This window comes from Pelodiscus sinensis, chromosome 1, assembly GCF_049634645.1.
Source record: "Pelodiscus sinensis isolate JC-2024 chromosome 1, ASM4963464v1, whole genome shotgun sequence".
Taxonomy (NCBI): Eukaryota; Metazoa; Chordata; order Testudines; family Trionychidae; genus Pelodiscus; species Pelodiscus sinensis.
The window spans coordinates 326,358,587-326,376,947 of NC_134711.1; the positions used below are offsets into that span (position 1 = coordinate 326,358,587).

General features: G+C 48.6%; 1 protein-coding gene across 1 annotated transcript; it reads right to left on the reverse strand.

Moving 5' to 3' along the window:
* Positions 1 to 5,354: 5,354 nt before the first annotated feature.
* On the reverse strand, positions 5,355 to 6,329 carry LOC102459872 (olfactory receptor 52K1-like). Its single transcript, XM_006126562.3, has one exon. It carries the CDS (start codon positions 6,327 to 6,329, stop codon positions 5,355 to 5,357), a length of 975 nt encoding a protein of 324 aa, XP_006126624.2.
* Positions 6,330 to 18,361: the final 12,032 nt, after the last annotated feature.

Below are 18,361 nucleotides of genomic sequence, written 5' to 3' on the forward strand. Positions count from 1 at the left end.
CCTCCCACTGGAGGGGAGGAATGCCACCCCAGAGCAATATCGTGTACAAGGCCGCCTCGTTGTCAGAGGACCGGTCAGCAGGGCTTGCGAGATGACCCCCGTGGCTTATGGAGGACATATGTTGCTGTTGCCGTTGCTGGGAGAAAGATACCCTGACACAGCCTGAACATGGGGGTGCAGGTATGAAGGGATCCGTCCAGTGAGCTGGCTGGGGCATCGTCAGAATTGGCTTAGGAGACGTAGCAGAGGATCCAAGACCAGCCGGGTGGCCACGGGGATGGGCACCAGGAAACGCAGCTGAGGCTGGGACTCGCCACTCCGTGCTTGCGTGTGGGCTAGGGGGCAGGAGGTTCCCCCATTTTGGGACTCAGAGGCAGGCAGGGCTGTCCCTAGGCACACGTGAAAGACACATCTGTGGCGGGCACCCGAACTCTGGGGGGCGGCTGTGTGAACCTGTATGCCCAAGTGTGGCCCCATCACCTCTGCTGCAGCCTCCTTGGTTCCTTGCTACCCCCTTTCCCCTGCTGCTCTCTCCTGCTGGAAGCAGCAGGGCTGCCTTCTCCCTCCCCACTCTCCTGCCAGCAGCCAGCCATGAGCGAGGGCTCTCTCCTGCCAGGGTGGGGGCCCAGAGGAGCCCTTGGCCTGTGTGGCTCTCCTCCAGCCCCAGGCAAGCCTCCCAGCACAGATAGGTTGTACGTAGGGGAAATCTGCGAACCCCAGGGCCCTGGTGGAAGCCAAGATTGGTGCATAGGGCCTCATAAAGTATAAGGACAGCCCTCAAGACTGGGGTCGTTTGGACTCTTAGGGTACGTTTACACTAAGCCCCGGGTTAGTGGGACTGGAGTCAGCTGGCCTGCATTAGGGTACCCTGGGCTGAAGCATCTACATCAGGGTGGGTCCCCTGGTTTGGGTCGGGGGCTGCTGACTCACAGAAAAATCAGGCGGGTGGGAGGCAGCAGGGGCTGGAGTGCCAGCATGGTGAGGTCCCCAATGCTGGGGGAGAAGAGCCCTGAGCCCAGGGGATGGGATCCAGGCAAGCTGGGCACTGCATCTGGTCCCTGGGCCTTAGGTTCCCCACCTGTGGCTTACATGGTATTTAAATTCTACATTAAGACTTTTATAACCCTGGTTGGCATGGGGGAGGGGTGTAGAGCACTGTGTAGAGCAGAGATCTGAATCAAAATACTCATGCCTAGGGCCAGCTTTAGGGGTAGGCAACCCAGGAGACCATCTGGGGTGCCAGGCTAACGGGTGTGTGTGTGGGGGGAGGGGGGAGGGCTGGGTGCAGGGTGCTGGTTTTGTTCACAACAAAAGGGAAAGCAGAATGCTTGAAGTGAAATGGTTCAAGTGTTCCGTACGGGGGGTTATTTTTCACTCACCTCCTAGGATGTTCTGGACCTTTGTAGAATCTCATGGAGCCTTCCAGACTTTCTGGGAGCTAGCTACATCTTCACCGAACCTTCTACAGCAGGGGTCAGCAACCTTTCCAAAGTGCGGTGCTCCTGTCCTTGGCTGTGCCGTTCTCCTGGGAGGTGGGAGAGGTTGTCTCCACACCCAGTGGACCACCTGGATCAATGCAAACCTTTCTGCGGACTACCAGTTGCTAATGAAAACTCACTGTTAATTACATAATTATGCCCGAGCCATTTTGCTAGTGCTGCAGCTGGGGAGAACGGTTTAATTTCAATGATTAAACAGATTAAGTGTTTTAACTTTCTCATGTTAGTTTATCAAAGTTCATTTTAAATAAACTAAAATAGTATGCTGTTTCGCTGTTTTCTTTATTTATGGCAGGGGTGGGGAAACTTTTTTGGGTTGGGGGGGGTCACTGACCCAACAAAAAATCAGCTGGGGACCACACAAGTGAGAAGACAAAAAAACTCCTCCCAAAACCCCGACCCTCATCGATGTGGCCCCCAACTAAGACACCTCACTCTTCTGGCGCTTCAGCCTCATGGGGCAGAAAGGGAAGGGAAGACTGAGGTTCAGGGCTTCCCAGAGGCCAGACTGACTTTTCTGGGGTCCCAGAGTTAGTGGATTTTGGGGACCCCCTTAGGCTCTGGGGTGGGGAAAAATGATGGATTCAGGATGTGGGGCAGGGCTGCCAGCGAGTGGCAGAGGGATGCAGGATATGGGCAGGAGGTGGGATACTGGAGGGAGTGAGGAGAGCAGGGTCCAGAAGGAGTTTGGCATCAGGAGGGGATGAGGGTACAAGAGGGCGTTTGAGGGCAGGAGGCGGTTGGGGGAGTAATGCAGAAAAGGTGAGAGGGTGAGAATGCAGCCAAATAGCTAGTTAGGGAGGGAGGCAAAGAAGTGGGGAATAAAGGAAAGTGCAGCTTCTACAAAGTAAAATAGTATCCCCCCCTCAGTGCAACTTATGCCCCTCCCATCCTGCCCCCCCCCACCAGAAAACTGACTTTGGGGGGCTAATTTCAGACTAAGGTCCTAGTGTAGACCAGGCCTAACTGAGGTTTTACAACACTGTGGTGGAGTTGGTGCTACTGAGTAAAGTCAAGGCCAGAACCTGACACGAGGGTGCAAAGCCTGGCAAAGCAGATCGCTGGCTCCAAATTTCTAATCTGAAATGTGGGTTGGCATGATATCCTGTTCCAGGTAAACACTGTATGCAAGGCATTACAAAGTCAGTTGATGGGTATTGCAACTGCTATAACTTTAATGATAAGTTATTATTATTATTATTACTACTACTACTAGTACTACTACTACTACTAATGAAAAACTTGATTTTGTTGTGGCCTCCAGAGACAATAGATTTGAATATACAATCCCTGCTGCCCAAGAAATGATGGAAAACTTAGGACTTGACTCTATCTTCAAGAAAGTGCTTATTTATTGGAAGAGGAGACAATTTGGTTATGAGGGCAAGGATGAGGGAATGGGACGCTCAGAAGAAAAATTCAAGGAGTTTTTATGCTCACTTGTTGATACTGCTCAAGTGGCCATTGAAGAAAGGTTTGGACAAATGAAGTACCATGAAAAGACCTGTGGGGTTTTGTATGAACGTAGTTAGCTGCCGGTGGACAGGAAAATACTTCTGAAGAATTGTATGCTCCTTCACTGGCCGCTGACAGGTGGGCAATATTTGAACATCAATGATAAAGAATTCTGTGTCGAACTGGAGAATAGCCATCACATTTTGGCACATACAGAGCATGCTCCATTCCATAAAGGCGAGAAAGACCAAAAAGCAGGAGATCAAAAAGTTTGAAAGAAGATGTCATGAAAAGTAGAACACGGAGACGGTCAAGAAAGTGTTAACCAACTTTTAAAATAGCTTTCATGTTACTTGCAGCACTAAGATTCACTTAAAAACACTCTCCAACCTATGAAGGGGAGCATTTCAAGGTTGTTTTTTAGTCTTCTGCTCTCAAAAGAGCTGAGAGGCGTCTTTTCTTGTAACTGCTCAAGGAAAGCTGCAAGAAATGGTGGAAAGATACAATACACATTCAGGGGGAAATTCTACATTAGAACACACACACAGATTCTAGCTGGAAGCATCCACAGTCACACCTGGGTGGCCATTCAAGGTTAACAGATAGGTAGCTTTGCAGACTGATGCTAGCTGGTTGGAAGGAGGGTGGAGTAGTCAGGCGTCACTAGTGGTGTCTTGAGAGGTCTCCTGCTCCATCAATGACGTTACTCATTTGGCTACATGCTTATGCTCCTCTGTGTGTTGTGTTGGCTTGTGCTAGTAGCCACCACAGTTGACTCTGAGACAGCCCCCCAAAGACCACAACATCAGATAAGGATGGAAGGCACCAGGGTAGGTTAACTGTCAACCAAGTGCTTCCTCAGATCAGATGTCTACAGGTAGGCTAAGAATTCATGCCCGTGACAATGGACCAACTCAGTCAGTGACATGGGATCTGCCACTGCCCCCTAGGTCAGAAAAAGGCAACTCTTTGGGGTTCATGTTAATACATAGAGACAAACGAGTTACACATCACTCCTGACATATCAGGTTGCCACCTTCTGATGTTACCTCGACCCACCTGTTACTTTGTACATGGGGATTCGATTATTATCTATTGTGCTATCAGTGTAGATACTGTCCTGAACCTGGGTGGGTATGTTCCTGTTATCTATGAGGTGTGTGTTGGTACTGAGCTGTTTCTACACAAGGGGTGTGTCTAAACTACATGGCTCCATCGATGGAGCCATGTAGATTAGGCTGATCGGCAAAGGGAAATGAAACCGCGATTTAAATAATCACGGCTTCATTTAAATTTACATGGCTGCCGTGCTGAGCCGACAAACAGCTGATCAGCTGTTTGTCGGCTCAGCGCGCTAGTCTAGACGCTCCCCTGCCCTTTATCGACCTCCCCGTTATGCCTCGTAGGATGAAGTTTACCGGGGAGGTCGATAAAAGGCTTTCATGTCGACAGGGGAGTGTCCAGACTAGCGCGCTGAGCCGACAAACAGGTGATCAGCTGTTTGTCGGCTCAGCGCGGCAGCCATGTAAATTTAAATGAAGCCGCGATTATTTAAATCGCGGCTTCATTTCCCTTTGCCAAACAAACAAATCTACATGGCTCCATCGACGGAGCCATGTAGTTTAGACGTACCCAAGATGCTCTGTTACAGCCCCTCTGGAATGTGCTTACTGCCTGTGCCTAGTACCTCTTAGGTCTGAGTGTTTCTCCACTATCAACCCTACTCCTGCCAACTTCTGTGAGCAGGGCCTGCCTCTTACTCACAGCTTCACTTTGCTTTATATTAACAAAGTCTTGACTATTGCTGTCTGGGCCTCAGGCCTCATACACAGTCTGTGATACGTGGGCTTACATTTCAGGCCCTCATCTTACTACAGATGGCTGGGTGATGGTTACCTGTTGTGTTCCCTCCCTCTGGGGCATCTGGTATTGGTCACTGTTGGCAGACAGGATACTGGGCTAGATGGACCATTGGTCTGACCCAATTTGGCCACTCTTATGTTCTTATGTAAGGGATGGAGGGATAGATCTACGTGTAGAACTTGGCCTCTCATGTGGGAACAGCCTTTTACCAGCTGCTGTTGGGAAGCAGCATACTGGTGATATTGGGGTTCAGTGTTAAGGAGGAGCCAGTGGTATGGGTAAGCAACGATCTAAAAACTTTCATCCTCAAGCTGAAGTCAGAATGAACATCTGCTAAAAATTATTACTCGTGTCCATAGCGATTCTATTCTTCTGGGTCTTGGCCAGGATTATCAGCCTAGCCGGGAGGAAGAAAGCACCAGCAGTTTCAGGAGAGAACATCTTCTTATGGGATTTTCAGCTGGAGAATCTTCATTTTGGATCAGAACCGGACATTCTGGGGGCTTCTTTGAACCTTCTACAGCTGCTCCTTGCCATTCAGCCTCCAAAACTATGTGGGGAGTCAAAAACAGCTTGGATTCTCTTTGGATAGAAAAGCCTTAGCAGCCGCCCCCTAATCTGCTTGGTCTTCATGCCGTAGATGATGGGGTTCAGCATAGGGGGGACCAAGAGGTAGAGGTCTGCCAGCAGGATGCGTATGTGCATGGGGATGTTCTGGCCCCAGCGCTGTGTGTAGAAGGAGAACAGCCCCGGGGTGTAGAAGACCAGGATGACGCACACGTGGGAGCCACAGGTGCTGAAGGATTTCCAGCGGGCCTCCCTGGAGGAGAGGTTCAGGACGGCCTGGAGAATCAGGATGTAGGAGACGGCAATGAAGATGGAGTCGGAGCCCACCACGAAAGTTGCGGCCGTGATGCCGTAGACATCATTGGGAGTGGTGCCCCCGCAGGCCAGCTTCACCACGGCCATGTGCTCACAGTAGGAATGGGAAATGAGCCTGGGACCACAGTAGGGCAGACGGCTTACCAGGCACGTCAAGGGAGTCATCAGGCCGAGACCCCGCAGGAAGGCAGCCGACCCCATCTTGGCAATGACGGCGTCGGTGAGGATGGCAGAGTAGTGCAGGGGCCTGCAGACAGCGATGTAGCGGTCGTAGGCCATGGCCAGCAGCACCCCCGACTCCACGGCGGAGAAGCCGTGGATGAAGAACATCTGGACCATGCAACACTCAAAGCCGATTTCATGGGAGCGGAACCAGAAGATGCTCAGGATCTTGGGCATGGTAGAGCTGGTGAGCACCAGGTCGATACCTGCCAGCATGCAGAGGAAGTAGTACATGGGCAAGTGCAGGCTTGGCTCCGTCTTGATCACAAAGAGAAGGGTGGAGTTCCCCAGCAGGGCCACGAGGTACATGGCACAGAACGGGAAGGCGATCCAGAAGTGTTTGGCCTCCAGCCCCGGGATGCCCATCAGGAAGAAGGTGGAGGGGCTGGAGTCATTGCAGTGTGACATGGTGCACGGCCGGTGTCCAGGACCATTTCGGAGGCTGTAATTGAAACCACATGGCAGGTTATTGTTGGCAACGAAAGCGCCTTGTCCCCGCAGGGTGCTCCTCAATGAATCTCTTCCATGCAACTCTCTTGAGTCACAGGCGTCTGGAGCCCAACACAAACAGGATGTCCCATCTGCCATCTCCCTCACGGAGAATTGCAGCCCCCCACCAGCTCCAGGGCCTCCCCAGCTTCATTCGCTGTAGCGACACGACGCTCCTTGCTACAGCTCTCCCCACACTTGCTCAAGGTGAGCCCGTGGGCGTTTTGTCTATTCTCCTCTCAACTGCTGCTTCCCTTCAGCGCTGGACCACGGCTGTATGTCCAGTTCCAGTTCTGGGGACCTGGAAGGACAACTAGCGCAGTGTCTGAATGACAATAGTCTGCAGCCTGGATGGGTTTGAACGCAAGAGAAATGGCAGGTTCGGCAGAACCGTGAGATGGGGTCACAAGCTGCTGTGGCTCAGACAGTTGTGAAGAGTGTCCCCTTTCTGGGGAAGGGCAGGTGATGGCTGAGCTTTGTGGGTTCACTGCTACAGAGGAATTGGACAAAACAGGGTGACTTTGAGTGATCCATCCCTTAAGTGTCTACTCTCAGCTTTCAGAGCTATAGGAGACCCTGAGTGTGGCATTGTGTTCCTGACAATAGCCACTGATGTACCTATCTTCCTTGGACTGACTTAGTTCTTTTTTTGAACTCAGTTAAACGTTTGGCCTTAACAACATCCCTTGGCAAGGAATTCCACAGATTAACTGTGCTTTATGTGAAGAAATACTTCCTTTTGTTTTGTTTTAAACCTGTTCCTGGTTCTTGTGTGATGTGAAAGGTATATAACATTCCCTGATTCCTCTCTAATATCCTTCCTCCGTCCCTTAGTCGTCTCTTTTCCAAGATGAACTGTCCAAGCCTTTTTAATCTTGCCTCATATGGAAGTTATTCTATACCCCTAATCATTTTAATTGCTCTTCAGTGTACTTTTCCCATGTCTAATATATTTTTGTGAGATGATGCAAACAGAACATGGATTTACATAGCGGCATTATGATTTTTTTGTATTATTATCTATCCCTTTCCTAATGGTTCCTTTAAAAACAACAAGTGGTCCTGTGGCACCTTAGAGACTAACAAAAATATAGATGGTATCATGCCCTTTCGTGGGCACAACCCACTTCTTCAGATGAGCTGGAGTGGAAATAACAGGAACCCAGAATTTATAACAGAAAAAGAAGGGGGAGAAAAAAAAGCACCTCTCAATTGTAGAACCAGGGCCAATGAGGCTAATTGAATGGGTTGATGGTTCCTAACATTTTGCTTCTCTACTTCGAGTGCTCCTTTAGCACCTTAAAAAAGCGACACTGTGATGCAGAAACTACAGAATCCAAACCACCAAAAAACCATAAAATAAACTTTCTGTCGGTGGCGTCTGACTCAAATGATGAAAATGAACATGCATCAGTCCGCTCTGCTTTGGATCATTATCAAGAAGAACCCGTCATCAGGATGTCCTCTGGAATGGTGGTTGAATAATGAAGTGACACACAAACTTTTAGAGCAACTGGCACATACATATCTTGAGAGGCTGGCTATCACAATGCCATGCAAATGCCTGTTCTCACTTTCAAGTGACACTGTAAACCAGAGGAAGGCAGCATGAGCTCCTGCAAAAGTTAACAAAGTTGTTTGTCTGAGCAATTGGCTGTAGAAGAAGTAGGACTGATTGAACTTGTAGGCTCTAGAGTTGTACATTGCCTTATTTTTGAATGCAATTATTTTTTGTACACAATTCTACATTTGTAAGTTCACTTTCTTGGTAAAGAGAATGCACAGTACTTGTAGTAAATGAAATGAAAAATACTTTTACAGTGCAAGTATTTGTAATAAAAAATAAAAATAAAGTGAGCATTGTTCTCTCTGTAGTCTGTGTTGTAACTGAAATGAATATATTTGAAAATGTAAAAAATCCAAAATATTTAAATAAATGGTATTCTATTATTGTTTAACAGCACGATCAATTATGATTCATTTTGTGAATAGCTTGGCAGCCCTCGCTGGAATACGTCTCCTCCCTGGGCATGCTTAGTACATGCAGAAGCGTGATTTGTAGCCGTGGCAGATACATGCACATTCTCTCTGGAGCAAAATGCAGGACAACGTAGCACTTTAAAGACTAACAAGATGGTTTATTAGATGATGAGCTTTCGTGGGCCAGACCCACTTCCTCAGATCAAATAGTGGAAGAAAGTAGTCACAACCATATATACCAAAGGATACAATTTAAAAAAAAAAATGAACAAATATGAAAAGGACAAATCACATTGCAGAACAGAAGGGGGATGCGGGGGGGTGGGAAGGGGGAGGAAGGAAGCTTCCTTCCTCCCCCTTCCCACCCCCCCGCATCCCCCTTCTGTTCTGCAATGTGATTTGTCCTTTTCATATTTGTTCATTTTTTTTTTTAAATTGTATCCTTTGGTATATATGGTTGTGACTACTTTCTTCCACTATTTGATCTGAGGAAGTGGGTCTGGCCCACGAAAGCTCATCATCTAATAAACCATCTTGTTAGTCTTTAAAGTGCTACGTTGTCCTGCATTTTGCTTCAACTACCCCAGACTAACACGGCTACATTTCTATCACTATTCTCTCTGGAGTTACCTTTAGCAGCAGCAGACAGAAGTTTGGCTGTAGTTGCTGCTAGCAGCGGTGCTGCGCTGGAGGGCTAGAGAATCAAGAGGGCTAGGACCCAGTTTGTCAAGCGCTTTGCTCCCATGATCAGCTTGCATTTTACTGTGAAGCACCCGGCATGTGAAGCAGCATAGAATCATAGAACACTAGGACTGGAAGAGACCTCAAGAGGTCATCGAGTCGAGTCCTGTGCCCTCATGGCAGGACATGTAGCAAGATGTATCCATTACATTTGGCAAGCACAGCTTGGACATTCTTCCTGGACAGACTTAGTCCTACTGGTTGCATGAGTGAGTTCTGCTAATCTGCTTCCGGGAGGAAGGGAAGGAGGGAGTGAGATTTAAGCCATGTCGATACTTACACTGTGGAGATCAGTCTTCTGGCATTCTATTTAGTGGGTCTAGTTAAGACCTATTAAATCAAACACTGAGGGTGGCTCTGATCGATATCAGTACTCCTTGCAGATACGAGGAATAAGGGAAGCCGATGGGAGTGTTTGCTCCCGTCGGCCTCTCGCTATGAAGATGATGCCAAGCTCTGCTTAAGGTAAGCTAACTCCAGCTACTTTATGTACGTAGATGGAGTTGCATACCTTAAGCTGACCTTCTGGGTGTAGTGTAGACTGGTCAAAGAGGCTGTTGACATTCCGACCCTGTTCCCATTGGAGGCAGTGACAAAACTCACCATGACTTCCAAGATGCAGTGTTGGGCTGTTGCTTACTAGCAAGAAATGTCAAAGCTAGTGAAAGTCATGGTTAAAATGCTTACCTCCCCCCCCCAGTGCTATGCTCCACAAACTGCCCGGGAATTCAGCAGTGCTGTGAGAAAAGCTGGGCTGAGGGGATTTCTGGTTTGGGAAAAGTCAGACAGGCAATATTTCCTAGATTCCACACCAGCATGAGGCAGATAATCACCTGGGTGCCGATGAACATCACAGCAGGAAGACTGAACAGTGGGTTGAAAAGAAATCGGGGAGAACACGGCTGCTGCTCTTGTTTATTTAAAAGCACACTTTGTAGAGAAGTGAATTCATACAAAAAGTCTAAGCCACCAGAAGAATGTTGCTGCTGCTGTTGTGATGACAAAAGAAGTACAAGTCTGCACAGGAGACAAGAGCATGACGAGATGCAATCATGTGTCCGGATGCCCACAAGTTGTAGAAAAGAACATTGGCGGTTGTGGGAATTGAGGATTCACACCCTCAGTGTTTGATTTAGTGGGTCTTAACTAGACCCGCTAAATAGAATGCTAGAAGATTGATCTTCATCGCGTAAGTATCAATGTGGCTTAAACAAACAAATCACTGCAGACTAGTGACTTCATAGAAGGGGCAAAATTTGGACTGTGATACCGTTTGCCTGTCCCGAATTCTGAGCGCTTCACCTTCTCATAGTGTCTTTTCCCCTTGTTCATTCAGACAGTGCCACATTCTGATCTGTGACACTGGTGTAAGTCCTGTGTTGCTCTGCTGGAATGAGTGGAATTATTTCATATTGACACTAGCGTGATGGGGGGCAGGATTTGGCCCAAAGTTTTTGAGTGCATTTAAAAAATGTGTATTAAAGGGCCTCTGATTAAATCCATATGACCCCCCCCCCCCCGCCCACTCACCCGTTTTCATCTGTATCTTCTTCACCTTCAGTCAATGCTACAGTCACACACAATCTGCATGAGCCAGTCTGCCAGGACAACTCGCCTGGCGGTATTTATACCTCTGAAAGAAATCCTCTAGTTTTACTGTCCCAGTTGGGAATTCAGAGCCTATCTTCATTCTACAGGAAAATCTGCTATCAGGCACTGGGAATAGCCATGAATAGTAACAGTAAATTAACCCAGTCTTATCCTACAGGACCTTGTTTTAATAGCTACACCTCTATTCCACAGTGTGGGATTGATCTTCAAGAGAACATGTGCTAGGATGTGTGTGTGTGCCCTACGTCAGTGTGCAAATACCCCCCAAAACATGAAGGCATCTGCACAGTGAATTTTTATTTTATACCTTTGCAAAAGGGTATATGTCATTTGAAGACGTGCTCTGCGTCAGTTTGCATATGAAGACATCAGTACCCGTTTTGGTCAAGAGGGTGTTATCCAGGGTTTTCAGAAGCCAAAGCAGTGAGAACCTAATTGTTTCAGGCCAGTGGTGTCAGGAACAAATCCATGGGAACACAGTGCTTCCAGCTGATGAGAGATTGATTCAACTCAACTCTGATCTCACATGACCACTTATTAGATTTATACACACACAGACATTAGCAATAGGTTTAGAACTTCCCACGTAATGATCTAAAATCAGACGCGGGATTGAGTGATTAGCAGCAAAGCAGCGATGGCCAGTTGCTTCCTGACAGGGAGAAGGGTGTCAGGAAAATGTCTCTAAGGATAGTTTCAGAGAACTGCTCCAAAGCACAGGTTGAACATCTCTAGTCCAGCACTCTCAGGACCTGACTGGTACCAAACCAGAGAATTTGCCAGGCCCCGGGAGGTCGGTATTGTCTAGCAGCATTACCGACACTTCCACTGCTCACTGGACTCTCAGAAGACATTGAGGGGTAAATTAGAACTAAATAACAACACAGAACACTGAGAGCCAGGACTGGTGGCTGTAAACAAACTTTATGGGACCGTGGGAAACTTGGTCACATCCGTGGTAAGTGGACATCCAACTCACTAAAATCATGCCGGACCATGGATGTTGCCGGATTAGAGAGGTTCAATTTGCATACTGTAGTATCTAGTCTTTTTATAATTAATTTTTACAGACTACATGGCTTATAGGGACCCCTATTGGGTCATCACTTCCAAACTTCAATCAATTACTTATCAAGAAACATTCCTAATAATCTTAGCCATAATACACGTCTACCACAAAGGAGCCCACACTCAAGACTCTTTCTTTCTCTTGCTCCCAGGGCCGCAAGGATGTAGAGTTAAAGTGAAGGGATAAATAGCCCCTTAAATAGCACCTTTTTTCTGAGAACTTTTAACATTTCAGTGACACCACCACGGTGGTGTAAATGGAGGCACAGGAAGGGTATATGAATTTCCAGTGTGGACCTGTATAGTCTGGTCTCTGTGGCTGGAATGAGAATGGGGCTTTGGGATTACTGGAAATGAAATCCTCATCTCCTAACCCTAGGTAGCCTCAGGAACAAGAACACTCGTCCCATTTCCCCCAAGAGCATACTGGAGTGGAGGGAGAGGTTGTATGTATCTCGAAACAAGGGCCAAAGAATAACAAACCTATTGACCCCAACTCAAACCGCTTTCAAGGAAGCACTGGGGTGGGACACTGATCAATGCATGTACACATCAGTAGAGTGTAGGGTCCCACAGTCAATCCAAGAAGGTGCCACAGGTTGGTGGGTCACCCTGTGCCCTGCAGCAGGAGAGCCATTCAGAGACAGAATCATAGAATCCCAGGGCTGGAAGAGACCTCAGGAGTCATCGAGTCTAGCCCCCTGCCCAAAGCAGGACCAGCCCCAACCCAGCCAGGGTTTGTCAAGCCAGGACTTAAAAACTTCAATGGATGGAGATTCCACCCCCTCCCCAGGTAACCCATCCCAGTGCTTCACCACCCTCCTAGGGAAATAGTTTTTCCTAATATGCACCCTAGATTGCCCCCACTGCAACTTGAGACCATTGCTTCTTGTTCTGTCATCTGTCACCCCTGAGAACAGCCTCTCTCCATCCTCTTTGGAACCCCCTTCAGGTAGTTGATGGTTGCTATCGAATCTCTCTTCACACTTCTTTTCTGTAGACTAAATAAGTCCAAATCCCTCAGCCTCTCCTCATAAGTCATGTGCTCCAGCCCCCTAATCATTTTTGTTGCCCTCCGCTGGGCTCACTCTAATGTATCCACATCCTTTCTAGAGTGGGGGGGCCCAGAACTGGATGCAATACACCAGATGTGGCCTCACCAGTGCCAAATAAAGGAGAATAATCACTTCCCTAGATGTGCTGGAAATACTCCTCTTAATGCACCCTAATATGCCATTCGCCTTCTTGGCTACAAAGGCACCCTGTTGACTCATAACCAGCTCCTCCTCCACTGTAATCCCCAGGTCCTTTTCTGCCAAACTTCTGTGCAATATGAGCAGATCACAGCAAGAGATGGTTTGGCCACAGATGTTTGGTCCTTTCCACATTAGGAGCCAAATGTGAGTCAGAAGTTCAGATGAAGGACCGTGTATGAAGAAGGAAGGGACCAGCATGCAATGCAGTGCTGCCCTTTCTCCCAGGCTGTGAGGCTGCTCCAGTATGCAGGACTGATAGGCCTCACAAGTTCTGCAGAAAACCGAAGCTGGATGGGAGCTTCTGTTGGGTTCTTGCCCATGTTCCACTAACCAAAGGGGATAAAGAGGGGGACTTCTTCTATGGCCAAGTCATTCAAAAAATGCCCTCTGCAAGGTCACATGAATATTCTTCTGCTGCATTGGGTACCAGCCAGTGAGGAGGGTAACGTACTGGGCTAGGTGAATCTTGTCTGGAGACTTCTACGTTCTTGCTTGGCAAGGCATGTAGACAGTGCAGACAATTCTACAACTCCTTTGCTGTCCTCTCTGTGGAATGGTACAGTGGGTGCATGGTAGCACCATGGGTGTGGGAACTAGAGGTGCAGGGGGTGCCGCAGCACCCTGTACACTGGGTTTTTGGCTGTCCATCCCACACACTGGGTTCTTGGCTGCCACCCTGGGCATTGAGGGCTCTGGTGCCAGCCCCATGTGCTGGAGTCCCAATTAGAGCCCTGAACATAGGAGGGCAGCCATGCCCCCAGGGTGCGAGAGGCAGTCAACAACCCAGCACCCAGGGTCCTAGCAGTTGGCCCCGCATGCTGAGGCTTTGCTGTTAGCCTCAGCTGGGGCTGGGGTGGACAGGGACAAGGGGGCACAGCACCCCCATTTTTCAAAATGTTCCTGTACCCCTAGGTAGAGCTCCAAGGTTGCATTAGCCACCTTCCACTCTACCCTGCCCAACACAGACCCTGCTATCTCAGTTGGCACTAACAGTCACTTTGAGTGGCTTTCCCAGTGGATGACAAGGGCAGTAGTTATAGAGCGAGAACAGCCTGGTGGTTAGGGCAGTAATTTAGGAGGCCTGCGTTCTATGCTTGACTCGGCCACGGGTGACCTTAGGCATGTCCCTCTGTCTCTCAGTTCCCAAGCTTTAAAATGGGAAGAGGAGCCCTACTCTACACTGTCACCATAGCTAGCAAGGTTTGGGAGCATCAGCTGTGCAGTATCTAGAACAATTCATAGTCAGCAAGACTGGGGCAGTGAGAAGCCCGGCAGCTGGAGTGAATTCCAACTAGGGTCATTATGTTCCAGCCGCCTCAATTTCTCCCAGCAGGGAATGTGACAGTGGATCAGACAATCTTCTACACGTTCAGTGCAATTTAAGCCCATTGCTTCTTGTCCTTTCCTCAGGGGCCAAGGAGAACAATTTTCCTCCCTCTTCCTTGTGACACTCTTTTAAGTACTTGAAAACTGCTATCCTGTCCCCTCTCAGTCTTCTCTTTTCCAAACTAAACAAGCCCAATTCTTTCAGTCTTCCCTCATAGCTCATGTTCTCTAGACCTTTAATCATTCGTGTTGTTCTTCTCTGGATCTTCTCCAGTTTCTCCACATCTTCCTTGAAATGTGGTGCCCAGAACTGGACACAATACTCCAACTGAGGCCTAATCAGTGCAGCGTAGGGCAGAAGAATGACTTGTGTCTTGCTCACAACATTCCTGTTAATGCATCTGACAATCATGTTTGCTTTTTTTGCAACAGTGTCACACTGTTGACTCATATTGAGCTTGTGGTTCACTATAACCCCTACATCCCTTTCTGCCGTACTCCTTCCTAGACAGTCACTTCCCATTCTGTATGGGTATGTCTATATTACAGAGTTTTGTCGGAAAAGCATCTATTTTTCCGAGAAAACTTGAGGAATGTCCACACTGCAATTGCGTTCTTCCACAAGAAAATTGAAAGAACAACGGGGTTTTCCCGGCATTGGTAATCCTCATTCTCAGGGCTTGACAAACCGCTGAGAAATCTACTCACCAGCCCCGCACTGTGCATGCACAAGACCCGCATTGCGCATGCATGTGCCGCCGGTGAACAGGGCGACTGGCTGAAAAGTACTTGCCACGGGCAAGTAGATTCACTGATTTGTTGAGCCCTCCTCATTCTACGAGGAACAAGCCTTTTCCCAAAAGAGCTCTTTTGCAAAAAGACGTGTGTGGACGGGGAAGAGGGAGTTCTTTCCGAAGAAGAGGAAAAAGGAAAAAGCACAGGTGCCCTGGTGGCCGTTCTGTCCATAGCAATCACAGCTCACATGCCATTCAGTCTGGATGCTCTCTTTCAAAAAATCAGACCGCTTTTTCGATTCACTTTTGCAGTGTGGACACTGTTTCAGAAGAAGTGTTTTCGGAAGATCTCTTCTGAAAAAACCTTCTTCTGAAAGAAGCCTGTAGTCTAGACATAGCCTATGTGTGAAACTTATTGTGCCTTTCTAAGTAGCGTACTTTGCATTTGTCCTTATTACTCTTCATCCTGTTTTCCTCCGACCATTTCTCTAGTTTGTCCAGATCATTTTGAATTAGGACCTTTTCCTCCAAAGCACTTGCAACCCCTCCCAGCTTGATATCACCTGCAAACTTAAAATGTGTACTCTCTATACCAATATCTAAATTGTTGGTGAAGATATTGAACTGAGCCGGTCCCAAATCAGACCTCTGTAGAACCCCACTTGTTAAACCCTTCCAGCATCATTGTGAACCTTTAATATATGCTCTCTGAGAATGGGTATCCAGCCAGTTATACACCCACCTTAAAGTAGCCACATCTAGGTTGTATTTCCCTAGTTTATTGATAAGAAGTCATGAGAGACCATATCAAATTCCTTACTAAAGTTTAGGTATACCATGTCCACCACTTCTCCCTTATCCACAAGACTTATTATCCTATGAAAGAAAACTATCTGACTGTTCTGATATGATTTGTTCTTTACAAATCCATGCTGGCTGTTACCTATCGCCTTATTATCTTCTAGTTGTTGCAGATGGATTCCTTAATTACATGCTCCATTATCTTCCCTGGCACTGAAGTTAAACTGACTGGTCTGTAGCTTCCTGGGTTGTTCTTCTTTCCCTTTTTATAGGTTTTATAAAGTGGAGGGAACTCCACTGGACCTCCTCTCTTCTGGGGTCCAGCAAGAAATGGAAGGGGAAGAGACAAAATGCCCCAAGAATGACTACCATATTGGCAGGTGGATTGGGGGCAGGAAGTGCCAGCACTGCCATAAAATGGCTTCTTCTTAGGGTCCGTCTATACAGTAACCTTCTACCCACACTGCAGAGAAAGATGATCAGAGATTGGGTGAACTGACTCAGGCTCATGGTACAGGGATAAAGACATCACTAGACATTTCTGGAAGCTAGGCTCTGAAATCCAGGGAAGGGGGAAGGGCTGGAGCCAGGATTTTAGCCTGGGAGGGAACAGGTGCACTTTTGAGGACCACATCCGGAACCCCACAACTTGGAATTAATTGACCTGGAGCTCTGAGACATTGTCACGTTTGCTTTTGTCCTTTTCATAGAATTGTAGGGCTGGAAGAGACCTCAGGAGTCACCGAGTCCAGCCCCCTGCCCAAAATGAAACCCAACTAAATCATCCCAGCCAGAGCTTAATATATGGAGAGATACCTATCTCATAGAGCTAGAAAGATCATCAAGTCTAGTCCCCTGCCCTCACAGCAGGACCAAGGACCATCCCTGACAGATTTTGCCCAAGATCCCTAAATGGCCCCTTCAAGGATTGAATTTACAACTCTGGGTGGAGCAGGCCAATGCTCAAACCACTGAGCTATCCTTCTCCCACACATCACCACCCCAATGGTCCCCGTGGCCAGCAGTGGGCTTGAACCCAGGACCTTGGTATTTTTAGCCTACTGTGTTAACCAACTGAGCTAGCCAGCCACTTAAAAACCTCTAGTGCTGGAGATTCCACCACATCCCTAGGGAACCCATCCCAGTGCTTCACTGCCCTCCTAGGGACATTGTTTACCCTAATATCCAACCTAGACCTCCCCCACTGTAACTTGAGACTATTGCTCCTCAGTTTGCCATCCGTCACTACTGTGAACAGCCTCTCTCCATCCTCTTTGGAACCCCCCTTTTAGGTAGTTGACTGTAGACTAAATAAGCCCAAATCCCTCAGCATCTCCTTGTAAATCATGTGCTCCAGCCCCCTAATCATTTTGTTGACCTCCACTGGACCTTCTCCAATGTGTCCACATCCTTTCTGTAATGGGCCCAAAATTGGACACAATACTCCAGATATGGCCTCACCAGTCCCAAATAAAGAGAAATACAGGCAGTCCCTGACTTACGCGGATCCGACTTATGTCGGATCCACAGTTACGAATGGGGCTTTTCTCGCCCCTGAGGACACGGACTGCGGGACCTCGTGGTCCCGCCGCCTGTGTACTCCGGGGCGAGAAAAGCTGTTCCGCGTCTCCCTGGTCTGCAGACCAGGAAGACGCGGAGCAAAGCTGTGGAGGGACTCGGGCAGCGGGGCTGCCCGAGCCCCTCCGCGGCTTTGCAAAGCCTCGGGGGAAGCCGGCAGCGGGACAGCCCAGAAGCGCCTGGGCTGCCCCACTGCCTGAGCCCCTCCGCGGCTTTGCTCCTCGTCTTCCTGGAGACCCCCCAGCAGACCAGGGAGACACGGAGCAAAGCTGGGGAGGATGCGGGCGGGACCACAGCGCATCTCCACGGTCCCGCCGTCCGGGTTTCCCTGGTCTGCTGGGGGGCGCAGCTAGTGCATCCCCCAGCAGACCAGGCTTTTCTTGCCTGGGGTAGAGCAGCTGGGGCTGCTGGGTTGGTCCTGCAGCGCAGCTCCTCGGCGCTACTGGACCAACCCTGCAGCACCCCAGCTGCTCTTCCCCAGGTGTCCCCAAGTCAGCCGCTGCTTAAACTGATCAGTGGCTGACTACAAGAAGCCCGAGGCAGAGTTACCCGGCAGCACCCCAGCTGCTCTGTCCTAGGCGTCCAGATTCAGCTGCCGTTGAAACTGATCAGCGGCTGATTCCAGGCAGCCCAGGGCAGAGCAATTCTGCCTCAGGCTTCCTGTAGTCAGCCGCTGGTCAGTTTCAGTAGCGGCTGAATCTGGAAGCCAGTTCCGACTTACATACAAATTCAACTTAAGAACAAACCTACAGTCCCTATCTTGTACGTAACCCGGGGACTGCCTGTAATCACTTCTGTAGATCTGCTGGCAACGGTCCTACTAATGCACCATAATATTCTATTCGCCTCCTTGGCT

What these genes read in the sequence shown, in the direction of transcription:
- LOC102459872 (XM_006126562.3), bottom strand. Translation starts at nt 6,329, where the DNA reads ATGTCACACTGCAATGACTCCAGCCCCTCCACCTTCTTCCTGATGGGC.